This window comes from Diabrotica undecimpunctata, chromosome 1 (assembly GCF_040954645.1).
Source record: "Diabrotica undecimpunctata isolate CICGRU chromosome 1, icDiaUnde3, whole genome shotgun sequence".
NCBI lineage: Eukaryota > Metazoa > Arthropoda > Insecta > Coleoptera > Chrysomelidae > Diabrotica > Diabrotica undecimpunctata.
In genome coordinates this window covers 82,143,396-82,164,792 of record NC_092803.1, presented here as the reverse complement: position 1 = coordinate 82,164,792, position 21,397 = coordinate 82,143,396, and the positions used below count along the sequence as shown (strand labels likewise).

General features: G+C 31.6%; 1 protein-coding gene across 1 annotated transcript in view; it reads right to left on the bottom strand.

Annotated features, from left to right (window-relative positions):
- LOC140450847 (disintegrin and metalloproteinase domain-containing protein 10-like) overlaps positions 1-21,397 on the bottom strand; it is a 942,961-nt gene that overhangs the window by 504,011 nt on the left and 417,553 nt on the right. The window contains exon 3 of the mRNA XM_072544529.1: positions 9,013-9,131. Within this exon, the coding sequence (XP_072400630.1) occupies positions 9,013-9,131 (119 nt within the window). The remainder of the gene's footprint in view (positions 1-9,012; positions 9,132-21,397) is intronic.

The following is a 21,397-nucleotide window of genomic DNA, read 5'->3' as shown; positions in this document are numbered from 1 at the left end:
AGCAATTAGTCAATCTCAAAGTTTCTAGGATAACTGATTACAGAAACTAACCAGAGTGAAAGTTTAATTCACCAATTAAAGTTTTCACCAAAATATAATTTAAAATAAATTTAAAAATTAATAAAAGGTAGCACACAATGTTAAATTTATTTTTTTTGTCTGCTTAGACAAAAAATTTAAAGTTAATAGACAAGATGTATTTTATCTGTATCTTTTATTGTATCTTTTTATTTATTTTATTGTATCTTTTAAAAAACAAAGTGGGGCTCCTCGCGTACATTTGGACGTGGTAAAGTTGTTGAAAATATTCTTGACTGCACTAGCTCATGTATCCTCAATACGGGATCATACACCCACTTTAACATTGCTTCAGGTGCTTTTTCTGCCATCGATCTAAGTATATGTGATCCCAAATCGGCCCCCAACTTATCTTGGCAAACAGCGGACGACCTTCATGACAGCAACCATTTCCCTATAATTATACGTGACAACACCTATGACCAAGTTTCAGTAAGAAGTTATTGGTGCTTCAACAAGGCTAATTGGCCAGAGTTCTCCATAAAATCTGAATCTCTTATATGCAAATTACCTAACTCTAATAATATCGATGATTCCATAAAACTATTCTCAGATGCCATAATTAAAGCAGCACTAACTTATATTGGCAAAACCACAATTAGCTCCCGACATAAAGTTGTACCTTGGTGGAACTCTCAATGTGAACTAGCAATTCGACAATCAAAGACTGCGCTCAATCAATACCGCAAACATAAAAAGTCCTGAAAATCTAATTAAGTATAAAATGCTGAAAGCCAAAGCCAAATACGTTGTCAAACAGAGCAAGAAAACATCCTGGCATAACTATGTTTCGTCTTTGAATGATAACACAAATCCCTCCCAAATGTGGAAAAAAATTCGACAAGTTCAGGGACAAAAAATTAACACCAAAATTACCCATTTAATCTCTAACAGCACTTCTGCTCTAAGCACAATCTCTAACAGCCAAATTATTTGCAATACCCTGGCTAATACATTTGAGAAACAATTTCACAACAAACTCAAACCCCTAATTTCATCCTCTACACAAGAACCGCTCTCCTACAACCTCACTTCACAGCACTTACAGGATATCGACAATATTAATTCTCCTTTCTCACTTTCTGAACTTACATCTGCTTTATCCTCATGCAAAAATACTTTCGCCGGCCCTGATGATATCCCTTATATTTTTCTTAAAAACCTACCCAACCGCTGCCTCACTTTCCTGTTAGACATATATAACTCTATCTGGTCTTCTCAAATATTTCCTACTCAATGGAACACATCCATAATTATACTTATCCTAAAACATGGCCAAACACCAATCTTTCCTCAGTCCTATAGACCGATTTCTCTCGCACCCTGTGCAAATTAATGGAAAAGATGATAAACAGACGTCTTTTATGGTTTATTGACAAACACCAAATTTTACCTAAAGAACAATCTGGTTTTCGCCGACATCGTTCCACAAGCGATAACCTCGTCCTCCTTCATACCCACATCGCCGAAGCTATTATTAACAATCAAGAAGTGATTGCCTGCATTTTTGATATTGAAGCTGCCTTCGATAAAATACCTAGACAGATTATTCTCGATAAACTATTATTATACGGCCTTAATGATAATATTTTTAAATTCATCAAGCACTTTCTTAGCTCTAGATCCATCAGAGTCTCTGTAAATGGTTGCCTATCATCACCCCACATCCAACAAGACGGAGTCCCTCAGGGCTCTGTATTAAGCCCAACATTGTTTATTTTATCAATTAACCATATATGCCACAGTCTTCCCTCCCCAGTCAAATTTACTACATATGCTGATGATCTTGTAATTTATTGCCCTGGTGTTGCGACCACTACTACTTGCAAACTTTTCCAAACATCAGTGGACTTATTACAAAATAGATTGGCTGCCATCGACCTGTCCTTCTCATCTATAAAATCACAACTCATTAAATTCACCAGAAAAACACTCTCCACTGCCCCTATAATCTTAGTGAATAACCACCCTCTCCCAGTCGTCGATCACCGCAAAATTCTAGGACTAATATTCGACTCCCGACTTTGTTGGAAACAACATATTCAGGAAACTAGAGCAAAGTGCCTAAAACGTTTAAATATAATCAAAACACTTTCCCACTACCAATGGGGCGCTAGCGAATGTACATTATTAAAAGTATATATGTCTCTTATTCGCTCTAAACTCGATTACGGCAGCTTTATATATATATATATATATATATATATATATATATATATATATATATATATATATATTGACATGATATAGGAGAAAGAAAGGTATTGTTTAAAAAATTAATTTGTAAGTTATATACTAGATAATTTTAGATATAACAAGTATTTGGTTATTTTAAGAAGTTATATACTAGAGAATTTAATAAAAATATATTTATGTGAGGGCATTTTTAATAAATTAGCATATAATAAGTGTAAAAAGTTGTATTTTAATGTTGTAAATATATTTAAGTGAGCCATGTGCATAGGCAACCAACTATACAGTAAATTGACAGATAGAAATTAATCATAATACGAATATAAGTGGGGTTATAATAATAATGTTAGTTTAAAATGTTTAATTTATATATATTTAATGATTTAAATGTTTATTCTGATCTGAAAAGCCTAAATGTCAACAAAATTATTAATAGAAAAGAATGGAATTCTCTGGATCACCGGAGATGGCCATGTTTGCGAAATGGTTTGTTCCAGAAAATTCAGACATGTATTTAATAGAACAAATTGGAACATGATCTCTTACCAGATGGTTCTAGAATATCCAAAAAGATATAAATACCCGTGATTTGGATTCAAGATGGCAGTTTTTAGTCAGAAGTCAGGCCAGTTTATTATGAAAGTTAGTAGACACATTTAGTTAGTGAAGTAAATTGTTCAGAATTTTCAAGAAGTCAGTCAGAAAAGTTTAGTAAGAAATATGAAAGTTAGTTGGCGTCAGTGAATCAGTTACAAATAGTCAAATTGTTTAATATAGTGAGTTAAATGAAGATTAAAAATTATGCATATATTTAATGCACATTTATAATTATACACAAATAATTATTGAAGATTATAAAAGTATATTAGAAGAATATTGGATGGACATTGGAAGGAATTAAAATTATATTATGATTGGAGATTAGTATAAATCAACTTATAATAATTGGATATTGGTATATTGAAAAGAAGAATAAATATAAATGGTTTTGCTGGTTTGCTTGGTGGTGTATAAATGCTGGTGAAGAAAAATATATCTTAAATTGGTAGAAGCTGATAATTGGAAAAAGAAATTTCACAAAAACAAGGATAACCGAAGTACGAAGACATTCAGTGGTGATTAGAATATATATAGTGGAAAACAGTTCATTTAGGCATTCAGTGAAAGAAAGGTACAAAATTTTGTTAATATAATTTAGTTAGTGTCATAACAATTTCAATTTTGAAGATAGTTTGTTTAAATTTAACATTGTCTATAGAATTTAATTAGTTTTATAAGAACATCAATTTAAAGATAGTTTATTTTAAATTTACATTGGCTAGGTTAGATATATATGTGTGTTTCATAATAGTTATAATAAAGATAATTTAAAAAAGTACTTACAAACTAATTCTTTGAGAACCGCGATAAAAACCCTATATTATTAAAATACTCATTGCTCATCATTCAAACAAACAACACATCATAACATTATATATATATATATATATATATATATATATATATATATATATATATATATATATATATATATATATATATATATATATATATATATATATATAATAGAAAAATAAGAATAGGAACGTGGAATATCAAAACACTTCTAAGACCAAGCAAAATGGAAGAGTTGGCAAAAGAAATGATAAAATACAAGATGGGAATACTAGCGCTACAAGAAATAAGGTAGGCAGGAGAAGGGATGATTGCTAGAAGAAATTACACAATGTACTACGCAGGAGAAAGCAAACAGGGGCGCAATGGAACTGCCTTTCTAGTTAGTAATAGCGTAAGAGACAAGATTATTAACTTTAAAGCGGTTGATGGAAGAATATCATATATTAGAATGAAAAATAAACAAGCAAATTTAACATTTGTCAACATATATGCCCCTACTGAGAATGCCCCTGAAGAAGAAAAGAATGAATTCTATGAGAAACTTGAAGAATTGTACGAAGAAATACCAAAGAACGACATACTAATCCTGCTAGGAGACTTTAACGCAAAGATAGGGAAAGAAGACACGAACAGAGAAATCGCAGGAAAAGAAACGATCCATCAAAATACGAATAACAATGGCAGGAGAATATGTAATCTAGCAGCAGCAACCAATACTTTTATTATTAGCACTCAATTCAAGCACAAAAAAGAGCACAAAGTAACGTGGCTAATACCTGGAACAACAGATGGAAACCAAATAGACCACATCCTAATCTCAAAAAAATGGAGAACAATTGTACAGAATGTAAGGTCATACAGGGGAGCCAATGCTGATTCGGATCACATTTTGGTGATAGGCGACATGAAATTGAAGATACTTAAAGATAAAAACGACAGAAAGAAAAAAAAGAGGTGGAATCGGTCGAAACTAAATACAGATAATGCAAACAGAAAATTCTGCACTAAACTAGAAGAAAAACGACTAGTCCTAAAACCATCAAACATAGATAAAACATGGGAAGACATAAAAGATAGTATCTTAACAACAGCAGAGGAGACGATAGGACTAATGAAAGACAAAAAAAGAAAGGATTGGTACGATGAAGAATGCGAGCAAGCTAGTAAAGACAAGGATAAAGCAAGACACAGGTGGGTGGCCACAGGGAAACAAGAAGATCTCCTACACTATAAAGAGAAGAAGAAAGAGTCAGATAAATGCTGCAAAACAAAAAAGAAGAAATGGATAGAAGAATTACTGCAGGAACTCGAAGCCAATAGTAATGACAATGCAAGACTATACAAATACATAAAATCACAGAGAAAAAAAGAGATACCGGCAAATATTGGAAAAATGGAATGGGAAACACACTATAGAGAACTGTTTAAAAAGAAAGACGAGGCTGAAAATGCAGAAAATGAAGAACAAACAGAAAATAGGAATGAAGAACAATCAGAGCCTCCCTCATACAGCGAAGTATTGGCGACCATAAACAGATTAAAGACAAGGAAAGCAGCAGGGCCAGACGACATTATAAATGAGTTCTTCAAGAAAGGGGGAGAGGAACTAGCCCACAGAATCCACAACCTAATAGAACGAATATGGGAAGAAGAACGCATGCCGAACGACTGGAATTGTGGTCTGATAACACCAATCCCTAAAAAAGGCGACAAGACGAAATGCACTAACTACAGGGGAATCACGTTATTAAATACAATGTACAAAATATTAACTAATTTGATCAGACAAAGAATAGAAAAAGAAACTAGAACAAAAATAGGTGAATACCAACATGGATTCAGGGAAGGTAAGTCAACAATAGATGCAATACACATTGTAACGCAAATCGTCGAAAAAAGTTACGAGCACGGAATAGATCTACATATACTGTTTATTGACTACAAGCAAGCTTTTGACAGTGTAATAAGGGAGGAGCTAATTAAGGATATGAATCAATTAGGCATCCAAGAAAAACTAATAAGTCTCACGAAAATGACGATGAAGGAATCCAAGGCACGAATCTTAACAAGGGAAGGCCCGTCAGATGAAGTACAAATGGAGGTAGGTGTCAGACAGGGAGACTCCCTGCCAACAACATTATTTAACATTGCCATAGAGGGGGCAGTAAGAGCAGCCAAAATTATGGGAACGATTATCGAATCTTCAGCCCAACTGATAGCGTATGCAGACGATATTGCACTGGTTACTAGAGATTTAAAAACCATGCAGAACATAATATTAATACTAGATAAAGAAGCAAAGAAGAGAGGGCTAGTAATAAACCAAAGCAAAACGAAATACCTCAAGTGTTCAAGAGAGAATACGAACATAGAGAAAGAAATTAAGCTTGGTGCATATACATTTGAAAGAGTACACCGTTTCAAATACCTGGGAGTGATGGTGAATGACAGAAATGATAGAACGGATGAAATAAATGAACGCATCCTACTGGGTAATAAAACCTACTGGAATTACCAAAAATTCCTGAAAGAAAAGTACATTAGTAAGAAAACCAAATTAAAAATTTACAAGACTGCAATCAGGCCAGTGATCACCTATGGTGCAGAGACGATGTGCCTAACACAAAAAGATGAAATGAGGTTGGAAATCCTAGAGAGAAAGATAATTCGACGAATAATGGGACCGGTGAGAATAAGTGTAGGCGAATTTAGAAGATTAACCAATGAAGAAATTAAAGAAGTCATCGAGGGTGAAGACATAATCAAGTTCGTGAAGACGCAAAGGCTTAGGTGGCTGGGACACATAGAAAGAGCTAACCCAGACTCTACCCTAAAACGAATAACTGGATGGAGACCAACAACAAAGAGACCAAAGGGGAGACCCAAAACAAGATGGAGAGATCAAGTCTTAGGAGACATAAAGAAGCTGAGAATCTACAATTGGAAGGAGCGCTGTAAGGACCGGAAAGAATGGAGGAAAATTGTAGACAATGCCAAGTCACACACGCTGCTATAATAATAAAAAAAACAACAGCGGACTGATTCTCCGCAATAAATAAATCCGCAATAAATAGCCCAAAAGGGCGGCAAACACTCCGCCAGGAGTGAATAAGCCATGATGATGATGATGATATATATATATATATATATATATATATATATATATATATATATATATATATATATATATATATGTCAGCATCCAAAACATCCTTACAAACCCTTAATTTAGTGCATAATACTGCTATCCGCCTCTGTTTAGGAGCAGTCCAGCTGAGAGCCTCTACCGCGAAGCCAACGAACCTCCTCTTTGGCTTAGGCGCCAATATCTCCTCCTTTCTTATGCTGCCTCTACTTCAGCTAACCTTTCTAATCCAGTACACACACTGTTGATATTAGCCAACTATACTAGTACTCACCCTCCTGCTCCACGCATACACACTATCGCCCTCCTACTTCCAACTTTAATACCACATATAAATTTATCCCTAACTAAACCTCTCCCGATCCCGCAGAATTCTCCTTGGACCAAAACTTTACCGAAATTTAATGTGTCACTTACAAAGTTTAGTAAGGCAGAAACCAACCAGGATTTGATTAAGAAATCCTTACTAGAAATTCTTAATTTTAAGAAATTCGATCAGGTACTCTACACTGACGCATCAAAGAGCGAAAAGGGGGTTGGTTGTGCGGTTACCACTATGGAAACAGTCGTTAGTTCATGTCAAATACCTGCCACATGCAGCGTTCACACTGGTGAACTGTATGCTATTTACCAAGCCTTCAAACTCTGTACAGCACCCAATCAACATATTGCCATCTGTACAGACTCCCTTGCCTCTATTCAGTCCATCAATAATCTATTTACTTATCACCCTCTTGTAGAAAAAATCCATGAGACTTACCAAAATCTTATCATCCACGACATCCATATCACTATCATATGGATTCCCTCCCACATCGGTATTATGGGTAACGACAACGCCGATCGTAAGCCAATCTGTCACTATTGCCAATCTCCACTAAGTGTTCTACACATCCTTGTGGACTGCCCTCATTACAATAAACGACGCCAAGAACTTGGCATGAAGAGCGACATCACAGATATATGTTTTCGTTTAATTTTAATAAATCATTAATCATTAATTTCCTATAAGATTTTATCTAACAAATATTGTAAGACAATACGCGGTTTTATTTAAGTTTTCTTCATCAATTCCTTGAACTGAACATACTTCTATACAATTAATGCTAAAAAGGCACAATACACAGGCAAACTTTATTGTTGCGTCAATAAGATAAAGTATGTATTCTATATTTTTCCTTCAAATTTTAAACGTATCTTCGTCACGGTTACATGCCATTTTGACAATAAGACAGGTGGTTATGATGCTTACCTGAAGTGGTCGTTAAACGGATAATTTAACATATTTAAACATCATCAGTAATTCATAGACGAATCATTAGAGTGGTCGCTATATAGACGTGATAGCTCAATAGAGGAGCAGTTAGCGGAGGATTTACTTGAATGATCATATTGAAATAAAGTTGATATTGTCTGTTTACTCTTTAGTGAATATTCTTTTAACCTAACACTATAAAAATGCCATTACAAAGAGACTTTTATAAGAAATTCCTTTCTGTCAGATCTTTTAATTTTTTGCACATAAAGTTGCACACCTCTGATGTGTCTGCAAAATTTAACATGCCTAATGTTGAGAACGGCTGATATGAAAACACCAGCCTCTATTTTTCCTACAATTTCGCTCACATAATTTGCCGTCACGGTTTTACGTTCAAACTGATGGCTTTCTATCGTACTGGAGCTGTTCCCGCGAAGAAAAAGAGAGTAACAACAGGAGAACGAAGTGCACTAAACTAAGCTGGAATTATAATGAAGACAAATGGGATTGCATTAACGTCGATGTCGTTATGAGAAAAGCTCGTTCCGAAGCCAGTGTTGGTTAATTTTAGTTTTTTTACTTATTTGTTACCTAAACACAAAATTTGCACAAATGTTTAATTTTGAATTGGAAAACATTTTAGTTCTATGAAATACATGAAACAATTTTACCAAATAACCGTAATGTTTGTAATTACGAAAAATTAAAGGAACTTTTACTTTCTAAATTTTCAAAAAATCGATTTTTGTTTATTTACTTAAAACGGACTACTAAAGCCAGTGTTGGTTATTTTTAGTAATATATTCAACATCTTCGAGCTATTACTTCGCATTGGATTTTATTGCATAACTTACTTCCTTTACTTCCTATTTTACGCTGAGTCGTCCCTAGTTTCGACCCTGGTCATTGCAGTATATAAATTAATTCTCTTAAAACTCACCTTCCAAATTTCCAGTGTACACAACCGTCGGATCGAACTTGATGACGCCTCCAGTCGATTCGAAGGATATATCGTTGGCAAACAACTCCTCGTCGGGAAAGAGCCTGAGCTTAAATAACCTGAAACAAGATTCAAAGGTTAGCTATCTAATCTCATTACCAAAGCAAACATTGTCCAGTTTATTGAGCCCAGAGTGACATGAGCCGGGAGTATTAAAGGGCCAGGAAACGTGAGAGAGGCGGGCAGGTTTAGATTGTGAGTTTTAAAACAAACTGGCAAATGTATGTTTTTTTATATTTTATTATAATAGGAAGTAAAATAGTGGCAATCGATCTATATAAAAGGTTATGATGACAAGCCACACCGTTTGTCCAGTAAACTAACGACGCCATCTAGGAAATAAATCTAAATTACCACTATTTGACATTTTAATCATATTTTGTTCTTGAAACGATACGTTTTATAAATACTATTATTAATATTTTTAAGGTACGATTTAATACAAAATAATTTAAAGTTTTATAAAAAATTTTGAATAAAATCCTTTATAAAAAGGTATATAAAAAACCCAGTTGGGCTATGTTGAATTGACAAAACGTTTTCGGAATAAATATTCCATCATCAGTGTCCTAAAATAGTATTTAACCACTTAATTAAAAAGAACATGAAATAATTTAAGTTTTGACTAAGGTTAATGTAAAAATGTGGTTAATACTTACTAGTTAATACATGGATGTAGCCACTAAATATGTGGGTAAAAACCCTTTAAAAATTATTAAATAAAATTTGGTTTACATTATGTCTAATTTACAGTTAAGATGTTAAAGTTACCGTTGGATTGGTAACATGGCGACATATGACTCTACATTAGTTGCGAGTCCTGAGACGGTATGTCTACGAAAGATTGAAAGATTGTCATTTCAATCAGTTGCTTTGACAAAGTCCTCGTAGATATACCGTCTCAGGACTCGTAACTAATGTAGAGTCATATGTCGCCATGTTACCAATCCAACGGTAACTTTAACATCTTAACTGTAAATTAGACATAATGTAAACCAAATTTTATTTAATAATTTTTAAAGGGTTTTTACCCACATATTTAGTGGCTACATCCATGTATTAACTAGTAAGTATTAACCACATTTTTACATTAACCTTAGTCAAAACTTAAATTATTTCATGTTCTTTTTAATTAAGTGGTTAAATACTATTTTAGGACACTGATGATGGAATATTTATTCCGAAAACGTTTTGTCAATTCAACATAGCCCAACTGGGTTTTTTATATACCTTTTTATAAAGGATTTTATTCAAAAATTTTTAATATATGGTATACAGCCAAATACAGGAACTTTGTTTCCTTGTGGATTTTAAAGTTTTATGTTGGTTTAGATTTAAAATTTTAGCGTCACCTAGGAAATAAATCTGAACAGATAAACTGACAGATAAAATAAATTAAAATTATCTGACATATAAAACACAACATATTTATTTGCCAAATAAAGTACTGAATAAAAACTTACCTGGAAAATAAATTGTGTTTATTGTAGTTCGGTATTATGTTGTAGGTTATTGCGAAATTAAAAATATAACCTTAATATTGTTGTTTAATGTAGGTTAGAGACATGGATATTAAAAGATTTAATGAAATCGGAGAGTATGATCAGTGTGATGTTTAATGTTTACAAACTTAGTGTAAATATTGTAAAGAGTTGATAATAAATGATTATAAAATAGGTGTATAGGCATTTAATATTTTCATAATCTTGATGATTAATTAATGGATTAATTAATATTTTTCAAGAGATATTGGTGCTATTGATTTAATAATAGTAGTATCGGATTCCAAGATAAAACATATGCACATAGCACCTAGATTGTCTCTTTTAATAATTATAAAATAAATTCAATTATTATATAAAAAATACTTAAGTATACAAAATATCCAGAGTGTAGTAGGCAATTTTTAAAACTTTCAATAAATCTTCTATGGAATATATAGAATATTGATTTTAATTTCTGACAATTTCGTGATACTTATAGAATATGTTTTTCTAGGTACCTACCAGGTAGGAATAAATAATTCTGTATTCTTGATAAGTTTAAATTAAGATAATAGAAATGGGTTCTTACAAGGAGATTCTGATTATACAGTAAAACTATTTTTAAGAAGTCCCCTAATCAATCCAATTTCTATAATAAATTTCATATTAGAACCAGATATGCAACATATTTTTTATGTATTAGATAGAAGGTTTAGGTATTATTTCATCTAGTGGAAGTGGCTGTGGCTCCGAGCATAACCTATAGTGTATTTTTATGTATGAGAGAGTAATAAAACAATAAATTATGTATGCAAATCCCCAAACTGTTGATACGGGTGACTCAATGAAAAACAGATATTTGTCAACAAGTTTACAGAGGTATATAAGAAAACAATTTTAAATTGAGTATGACCACCAGGTATAAAGGTTGGAGCAGAATAGAATACAATAGTTGTGAGGGTTACTAATCCCTAAATAAGGTTGCCAGTGTCGGAGTGATGGAGGTTAACAGGTACTAATGAATTTGCATGAAATGTAAGATGTTTATTTTATTGGTTATATATAACCAATAAAAGTTTAATAAGTACCTACCTATTTGCAAAATAAAGTTTAATTCTTTAGATAAAATAAAACGTTTTATTTTATCTATTTGCAAAATAAAGTTTAATTCTTTGCCTATTTGCAAAATAAAGTTTAATTCTTTAGATAAAATAAAACGTTTTATTTTATCTGAAATGAGTGCATTCCACGAAGTAAGGGTTTCAACAATCAAACATTTAATTCTTTAATTCCAGGAATCTACGACAGTAATTGACTAGATAATTACCTTCTAAACTTATTTCACAGAAAATGTGATAGTGGGTTTTTCCATTTTGTATATAAGAAGGTCCAAGTGGCGTATTCAAAATTCTTAACAGTTCACTAAAAGTAGGTACTTCAGTTGCAAGGTGCAGTTTATTGTGTATACTAGTGTTATGGAAAATTTGGAAGTGCCGTGTAAACGCCGAAAAATTGGCCCTCTAACAGTTAATGAAAAAACATTAATATTTAATTGTTTTAAATCATTTACAGACAAACGTTTATGTGAAAGTGTTGATGAGACCGTTGAGTTAGTTAGCAGTACACTTGGTGTTGGGAAATCTACGATTTACAGAGTTATTAAAGAAGAGAAATGTGGTAGTTTTCAAATGCCACGTAATGCTCCAGGGAAACCAAAATTTCAAATAGAATATCATTTTAAAGAAGGACTTCGACGGAAAGTGCATGAATTCTTCTTTAGACAAGAATTTCCAACATTGGATAAAGTTCTTGTCTCAGTTCGAGATGATAAGGATTACCCAGAAATGAGTCGAAGTACGTTATGGAAACTTTTAAAAGAAATAGGCTTCCGCTGGAAAAAGAATCCCAGAAAGTCTATTTTATTAGAAAGAAGCGATATTGTCATATGGAGAAGACATTTTCTAAGAACCATAAAGGAAATGAGAAACCAAAAAAGAAAAATATTTTATCTTGTTGAAACATGGATCAACGAGGGTCATACACCAAATAAATTTTGGCAGGATGAAACTGTTACAAGTCAAAGGCAGCCACTTCCACTAGATGAAATAATACCTAAACCTTCTATCTAATACATAAAAAATATGTTGCATATCTGGTTCTAATATGAAATTTATTATAGAAATTGGATTGATTAGGGGACTTCTTAAAAATAGTTTTACTGTATAATCAGAATCTCCTTGTAAGAACCCATTTCTATTATCTTAATTTAAACTTATCAAGAATACAGAATTATTTATTCCTACCTGGTAGGTACCTAGAAAAACATATTCTATAAGTATCACGAAATTGTCAGAAATTAAAATCAATATTCTATATATTCCATAGAAGATTTATTGAAAGTTTTAAAAATTGCCTACTACACTCTGGATATTTTGTATACTTAAGTATTTTTTATTTAATAATTGAATTTATTTTATAATTATTAAAAGAGACAATCTAGGTGCTATGTGCATATGTTTTATCTTGGAATCCGATACTACTATTATTAAATCAATAGCACCAATATCTCTTGAAAAATATTAATTAATCCATTAATTAATCATCAAGATTATAAAAATATTAAATGCCTATACACCTATTTTATAATCATTTATTATCAACTCTTTACAATATTTACACTAAGTTTGTAAACATTAAACATCACACTGATCATACTCTCCGATTTCATTAAATCTTTTAATATCCATGTCTCTAACCTACATTAAACAACAATATTAAGGTTATATTTTTAATTTCGCAATAACCTACAACATAATACCGAACTACAATAAACACAATTTATTTTCCAGGTAAGTTTTTATTCAGTACTTTATTTGGCAAATAAATATGTTGTGTTTTATATGTCAGATAATTTTAATTTATTTTATCTGTCAGTTTATCTGTTCAGATTTCTTTCCTAGGTGACGCTAAAATTTTAAATCTAAACCAACATAAAACTTTAAAATCCACAAGGAAACAAAGTTCCTGTATTTGGCTGTATACCATATATTAAAAATTTTTGAATAAAATCCTTTATAAAAAGGTATATAAAAAACCCAGTTGGGCTATGTTGAATTGACAAAACGTTTTCGGAATAAATATTCCATCATCAGTGTCCTAAAATAGTATTTAACCACTTAATTAAAAAGAACATGAAATAATTTAAGTTTTGACTAAGGTTAATGTAAAAATGTGGTTAATACTTACTAGTTAATACATGGATGTAGCCACTAAATATGTGGGTAAAAACCCTTTAAAAATTATTAAATAAAATTTGGTTTACATTATGTCTAATTTACAGTTAAGATGTTAAAGTTACCGTTGGATTGGTAACATGGCGACATATGACTCTACATTAGTTGCGAGTCCTGAGACGGTATGTCTACGAAAGATTGAAAGATTGTCATTTCAATCAGTTGCTTTGACAAAGTCCTCGTAGACTTTAAAGTTTTATGTTGGTTTAGATTTAAAATTTTAGCGTCACCTAGGAAAGAAATCTGAACAGATAAACTGACAGATAAAATAAATTAAAATTATCTGACATATAAAACACAACATATTTATTTGCCAAATAAAGTACTGAATAAAAACTTACCTGGAAAATAAATTGTGTTTATTGTAGTTCGGTATTATGTTGTAGGTTATTGCGAAATTTAAAATATAGCCTTAATATTGTTGTTTAATGTAGGTTAGAGACATGGATATTAAAAGATTTAATGAAATCGGAGAGTATGATCAGTGTGATGTTTAATGTTTACAAACTTAGTGTAAATATTGTAAAGAGTTGATAATAAATGATTATAAAATAGGTGTATAGGCATTTAATATTTTCATAATCTTGATGATTAATTAATGGATTAATTAATATTTTTCAAGAGATATTGGTGCTATTGATTTAATAATAGTAGTATCGGATTCCAAGATAAAACATATGCACATAGCACCTAGATTGTCTCTTTTAATAATTATAAAATAAATTCAATTATTATATAAAAAATACTTAAGTATACAAAATATCCAGAGTGTAGTAGGCAATTTTCAAAACTTTCAATAAATCTTCTATGGAATATATAGAATATTGATTTTAATTTCTGACAATTTCGTGATACTTATAGAATATGTTTTTCTAGGTACCTACCAGGTAGGAATAAATAATTCTGTATTCTTGATAAGTTTAAATTAAGATAATAGAAATGGGTTCTTACAAGGAGATTCTGATTATACAGTAAAACTATTTTTAAGAAGTCCCCTAATCAATCCAATTTCTATAATAAATTTCATATTAGAACCAGATATGCAACATATTTTTTATGTATTAGATAGAAGGTTTAGGTATTATTTCATCTAGTGGAAGTGGCTGTGGCTCCGAGCATAACCTATAGTGTATTTTTATGTATGAGAGAGTAATAAAACAATAAATTATGTATGCAAATCCCCAAACTGTTGATACGGGTGACTCAATGAAAAACAGATATTTGTCAACAAGTTTACAGAGGTATATAAGAAAACAATTTTAAATTGAGTATGACCACCAGGTATAAAGGTTGGAGCAGAATAGAATACAATAGTTGTGAGGGTTACTAATCCCTAAATAAGGTTGCCAGTGTCGGAGTGATGGAGGTTAACAGGTACTAATGAATTTGCATGAAATGTAAGATGTTTATTTTATTGGTTATATATAACCAATAAAAGTTTAATAAGTACCTACCTATTTGCAAAATAAAGTTTAATTCTTTAGATAAAATAAAACGTTTTATTTTATCTATTTGCAAAATAAAGTTTAATTCTTTGCCTATTTGCAAAATAAAGTTTAATTCTTTAGATAAAATAAAACGTTTTATTTTATCTGAAATGAGTGCATTCCACGAAGTAAGGGTTTCAACAATCAAACATTTAATTCTTTAATTCCAGGAATCTACGACAGTAATTGACTAGATAATTACCTTCTAAACTTATTTCACAGAAAATGTGATAGTGGGTTTTTCCATTTTGTATATAAGAAGGTCCAAGTGGCGTATTCAAAATTCTTAACAGTTCACTAAAAGTAGGTACTTCAGTTGCAAGGTGCAGTTTATTGTGTATACTAGTGTTATGGAAAATTTGGAAGTGCCGTGTAAACCCCGAAAAATTGGCCCTCTAACAGTTAATGAAAAAACATTAATATTTAATTGTTTTAAATCATTTACAGACAAACGTTTATGTGAAAGTGTTGATGAGACCGTTGAGTTAGTTAGCAGTACACTTGGTGTTGGGAAATCTACGATTTACAGAGTTATTAAAGAAGACAAATGTGGTAGTTTTCAAATGCCACGTAATGCTCCAGGGAAACCAAAATTTCAAATAGAATATCATTTTAAAGAAGGACTTCGACGGAAAGTGCATGAATTCTTCTTTAGACAAGAATTTCCAACATTGGATAAAGTTCTTGTCTCAGTTCGAGATGATAAGGATTACCCAGAAATGAGTCGAAGTACGTTATGGAAACTTTTAAAAGAAATAGGCTTCCGCTGGAAAAAGAATCCCAGAAAGTCTATTTTATTAGAAAGAAGCGATATTGTCATATGGAGAAGACATTTTCTAAGAACCATAAAGGAAATGAGAAACCAAAAAAGAAAAATATTTTATCTTGTTGAAACATGGATCAACGAGGGTCATACACCAAATAAATTTTGGCAGGATGAAACTGTTACAAGTCAAAGGCATGCTTTTGTAAATAACTTATCTACTGGTTTAAACCCACCATCAGGAAAGGGACGCAGGCTGATAATAGTACACATTGGCAGTTCAGACGGTTTTGTTGAAGGTGGTTTATTAACTTTTGAATCAACTCGTACCGGTGACTACCATGAAGACATGAAAGCTAATGTCTTTCAAGAATGGTTCGAACAAATGATAGATCTTCTTCCTAAGAACTGTGTAATAGTAATGGATAATGCAAGTTATCACTCCAGACTTATAGAAGGACTGCCCACAACCAAGTGGTTAAAAAAAATACTTGCAGAATTGGCTGAGTTCAAAAAATATTACGTACCATCCCGGATCTATAAGAAAGGAACTTTATTCATTGTGTGCCTTCATAAAGAAAAATTTTAAAAATACGAAATTGATGAAATTGCCAAAAATCGTGGAATGACAGTACTTAGATCCCCACCATATCATTGTGAATTAAACCCGATTGAACTGGTATGGGCACAGATAAAGAGTGAAGTTTCAAGAAAAAATACCACTTTTAAAATCCATGATGTTAAACAGTTGTTTTTGGAGGCCGTAAATAATGTAAAACCTGAAAACTGGGAAAAGGCAGTAAATCACACTATTAAAGAAGAGGAAAAAATGTGGAAGCTGGACAATATTACTGATAAAATGATCGAGCCAGTTATTATAAATCTTGGTTCTGAAAGTTCATCTTCTGAATCTAATTTGGATTTGTAACAAGTAGCTGTAAGTTTTATATTAATATTTTTATTCATCTATTTAACATACCTTAGACGGTTTTAAAAACTCTTTTTCTCTTTTGTCATTTTTAAAAATTAAAAAAAATGTGAATTTTTTAAAACCCTTTTTAATGTAGGCCAGTCAGTTCTAATATAGTGTGTGATAAAAGAGGTCACTTTTATTTACATACACATAACACTTTATAACACTGAAATAATTCATTTATTTTTTACAATTATTCAAAGTAATTTTTCAATTAATCTTGAGCACGCCCATGGAGTGGTCGGAGCTACCAGTTAAAATTATGCTAATTACTCTCTCGTTCATAAAAATAAACTATAGCGAGAGATCAAAATTGACAGTTGAAGACAATTTTGAAGTTGAATTGTTAAATGAAAACAATATTGAACTTTTTGAAGTTGAAGATGTTTAAGCTAAGCTTATATAATATTTAAGTGTTATGGAAAAACCTGAGAAGAATCCTTAAACGTGTAATATTTTTTTATTCGTTATTAAATTTTTCTTTACATAATTTAATTTATTCCTGCCGCCACAAATTGTATAATTAAAAGAGATAGTAAAACATTATTATGATTTCTTTGACAACTAATTAAATATTGGTGTGTTTCGAAATAAATTTTACATTTATCTTACAGATAAGTAACCGCAACATATTTGACGTGAAATGACGGGTACATTTTACTTTCTAAATAAATCCATCTTTCAGATAGGACAATATTTATCAGAAGGTGAAAAGACCCTTTCATGCAAGACATTTATTATTTAAAAAATCAAATTTTTAATTATTTTGAAAATTTTGTAGATCCTAAAAAATTGGTTGCGAATTTGGTGATCGGTAAAAAATATAATACAAAACTCGAGATTTCCCAACAAATAAATCGCCAAACTAGAATTACGCTGGTTTTATACGTATGTCAATTTCATAAGACGGCTTTGAGCAAAAAGTTTAGAGACTGTCCAAAAGTGACTTATTTGTTATAAAAGTTGTAAAACAGATTAAAATATTATTCTGTTCTAGCCATAAATAGGAGGAAGACAGAAAAAATTAATTGTATTGATTGTAGATGCAATTGATTGGATCCTACTGTCGCATGGTGACGGGCAAAATCACTAGTATATAAATAATCACCTATAATGTTTAAATTTTAGAAATGTAATATAGGCCCAAGTAACAGTATTTACATAAGAAAAACTTATGGCTTGTTTACAATTATAGCAGGTAACAGTCATTCACTCCATCGATATGCACTGTTGAACCCTCGTTTCAAACCTCAATAATTGAGAATCCTTATTTATTCTTAATGAATATTATACAATCTGCATGCAATATAAATGAGGCGCTTTCCATAAAAAATTTTGTAAAAATTTGGAAGGTCTGAATCTAGGCTAACTATTCGTAAAGATTTTGATCATGGACAGTCAGATCTGCAGATCCACAGATCACAATACACTCGATTTTTATTTTTGAGAAAACATGAAACGTTTAGACAAAGTGTACGTAGAGTCAAACAGTCAAACGTGTTAAACACCCGACATAATCTAAGAAATCCACGTAACACGTACTAAAGCTAAGGACACATTATTAACAAGCGTCGTGTTAACACGCATTAATACGTGTCATAGAAATATCTACTACTTTATTTTTAGTATATATATATATATATATATATATATATATATATATATATATATAGTGCTAGTCAAAAGTCCCCCCCCCTCGTATCTTTTCAACGGTTTTACTTATAATAGTGAAATTTGGAGGGAGGTAATAAACAGACGTAGGTTTCTTAACTAGTCATAACAAGTGACGTAATAGTGACAGATGACGTTATCACGCCACTGTGACAGATAATTTTAAATAGCACCTTATGGCAAGTGATACTTCGTTTGAAAGGTATTGAAAACACCTATTCAACCATACTAATTTTATTTAAGTTTAAGCTCATTTTGATGAATAAATTAAATAAATACTAAAATTGTAGTTTCGCATTTAATTAATAAATATTAAAACCTCCGCCACTGGTTACTTGTCAAAAAGTTGACATTTTTCAATTCTCTAATTGTTTGTACGTCAAAATCAACTTTTTTGACAATTAACTAGAGGCGAACGTTAGAATATTTATTAATTAAATGCGAAACTACAATTATTATAATATACCTATTCAATCATTCTAATTTTGTTTGGATTTAAGATGATTTTGACGAATAAATAAAGAAAATAAACATTAAAATTCTGGTTTGGCATTTAATTAATAAAAATTCTAACGTCCGATTTTGGTTATTTGTCAAAAAATTTGACGTTTGTCAATTCTCTAGTTGTTTTTAGTTTGCAAAAACGTTTATAGCTCAATATTTAGTTTCTGTTTCTACTTAGTTTAGTCAATTCTCTAGTTACTTTTAGTTTGCAAACGCGTTTATACCTGAATATTAACTTTCTGTTTCTGCCTAGTTTAGTCAAGTTGTTTTTAGTTAGTTGTTATTAGGTAATATTTAGTTTAAATATTGTTTAACAAGACGTTTAAATTTTTACAAAGGCAGAATGGTACGTACTGTAGCCGACAAAGTAGCAGCTGTGTTAATAATTGGTGAATGTGGAAATAATTTCCATGCAGCGGAACGTCTTTTTTATGAGAGGTACCACGATCGCCCTACATCGAGAGCTTATTTGAAGAAGCTTCTTCGGAAGTTTAAACAAACAGGTTGTGTTCAAGATGTCAAACGATCTGGTCGACCAACAATTAGTGACGACAAAGAAATTAACATAATTTTAGAAATCGTAGTGAACCGTACTTCTTCTATAGCCCAAGTTGCATCTATCTATGGAATCAGTCAAAAGACATTACACTAAGTGTTGGCTGAAAGAAAATTTTATCCATACAAATTAAAAATTGTGCACCAACTTTCAGATGATGACCCTGACCGAAGACTAGAATTCTGTGAAAATATGTCCAATAAAATTAACCAAGAGCCCAATTACATAAAAACAATTTGTTTTAGTGACGAAAGTACTTTTTCTCTTAATGGAAATGTTAACACACACAATGTGAGGTATTGGAGTAACACAAATCCTCACGTCTTTGTTTGGGCAGGTATTTTGGGAAAAAACATAGTTAGGCCTGTTTTTCTCAATACTAACTTAACCGGTGAAGTGTATCTGAAGATGTTACAAAATGCAATTGAACCATTAATACTTGAAATTCTGAAGGATAATCCAGATGAATTCGGTAACTTGGAAATAACTTTTCAACAAGATGGTGCTCCTGCACACCATTATGGTGCAGTAAGACGTTACCTAGATGAAGAATATCGTGGTAGATGGATCGGACGACGAGGTACGATAGAATGGCCAGCTCAGTCACCGGATCTCACAACATTAGATTTTTTTCTGTGTTGATACTTGAAATCTAAAGTTTACGTTACAGCAACCGACAATGTTGACATTTTGAAACAACGAATTGTTAAAGAATGTAGGGCAATTTCCCCCGACACGTTTGAACGAGTACGGCAAGAGTTTGGAAATAGGATGCATTACTGTCAGGAAGTAGATGGAGCACAATTTGAACACTTACTATAGAACTGGTTGTTAAATATTTATCAATTAAATGAGAAGCTACAATTTTAGTATTTATTTAATTTATTCATCAAAATGAGCTTAAACTCAAAAAAAATTATTATGACTGAATAGGTATTTTCAATACCTTTCAAACGAGGTATCACTTGCCATAAGGTCCCGTTTAAAATTATCTGTCACAGTGGCGCTGTAACGTCATCTGTCACTATTACGTCACTTGTTATGACTAGTTGAGAAGCCTACGTCTGTTTATTACCTCCCTCCAAATTTCACTATTATAACAATAACCGTTCAAAAGATACGAGGGAGGGAAGGGACTTTTGACTAGCACTGTATATATATTATTGTGATGTGTCGTCAGAGATCGTCCACACGCTGTAACACGTCTTAACACGTGTTTTCAATATTTAACGTGGTCGGATTTTCGTCAGTCTTACAGCGTGTTAATACATCAAGACGAGGTTATATCGACCAGGCCGTGAGTTTGTTTATTTATTTATTAAGTATATTTATACGTTTAGATAAGGAGGAACAGTTAGTAGAAGAAACGAAAGTATGAGTACGAAAGTATGATTTCTTGAAAAACTTACAAAATAAGGACTACCGGGATCAAAGAAAACCACAAGAACCTTGGGAGGAAATTGGTGGAAAAATAAACAAAAACTGTAAGTATGGATTCAAATTGTTTTACTTTATTAATATATTATTCGGTATACATCTAGGAATTCTCTTTATAAATCCATACTTTTACAGACTGAAAACATTATTATTAGGT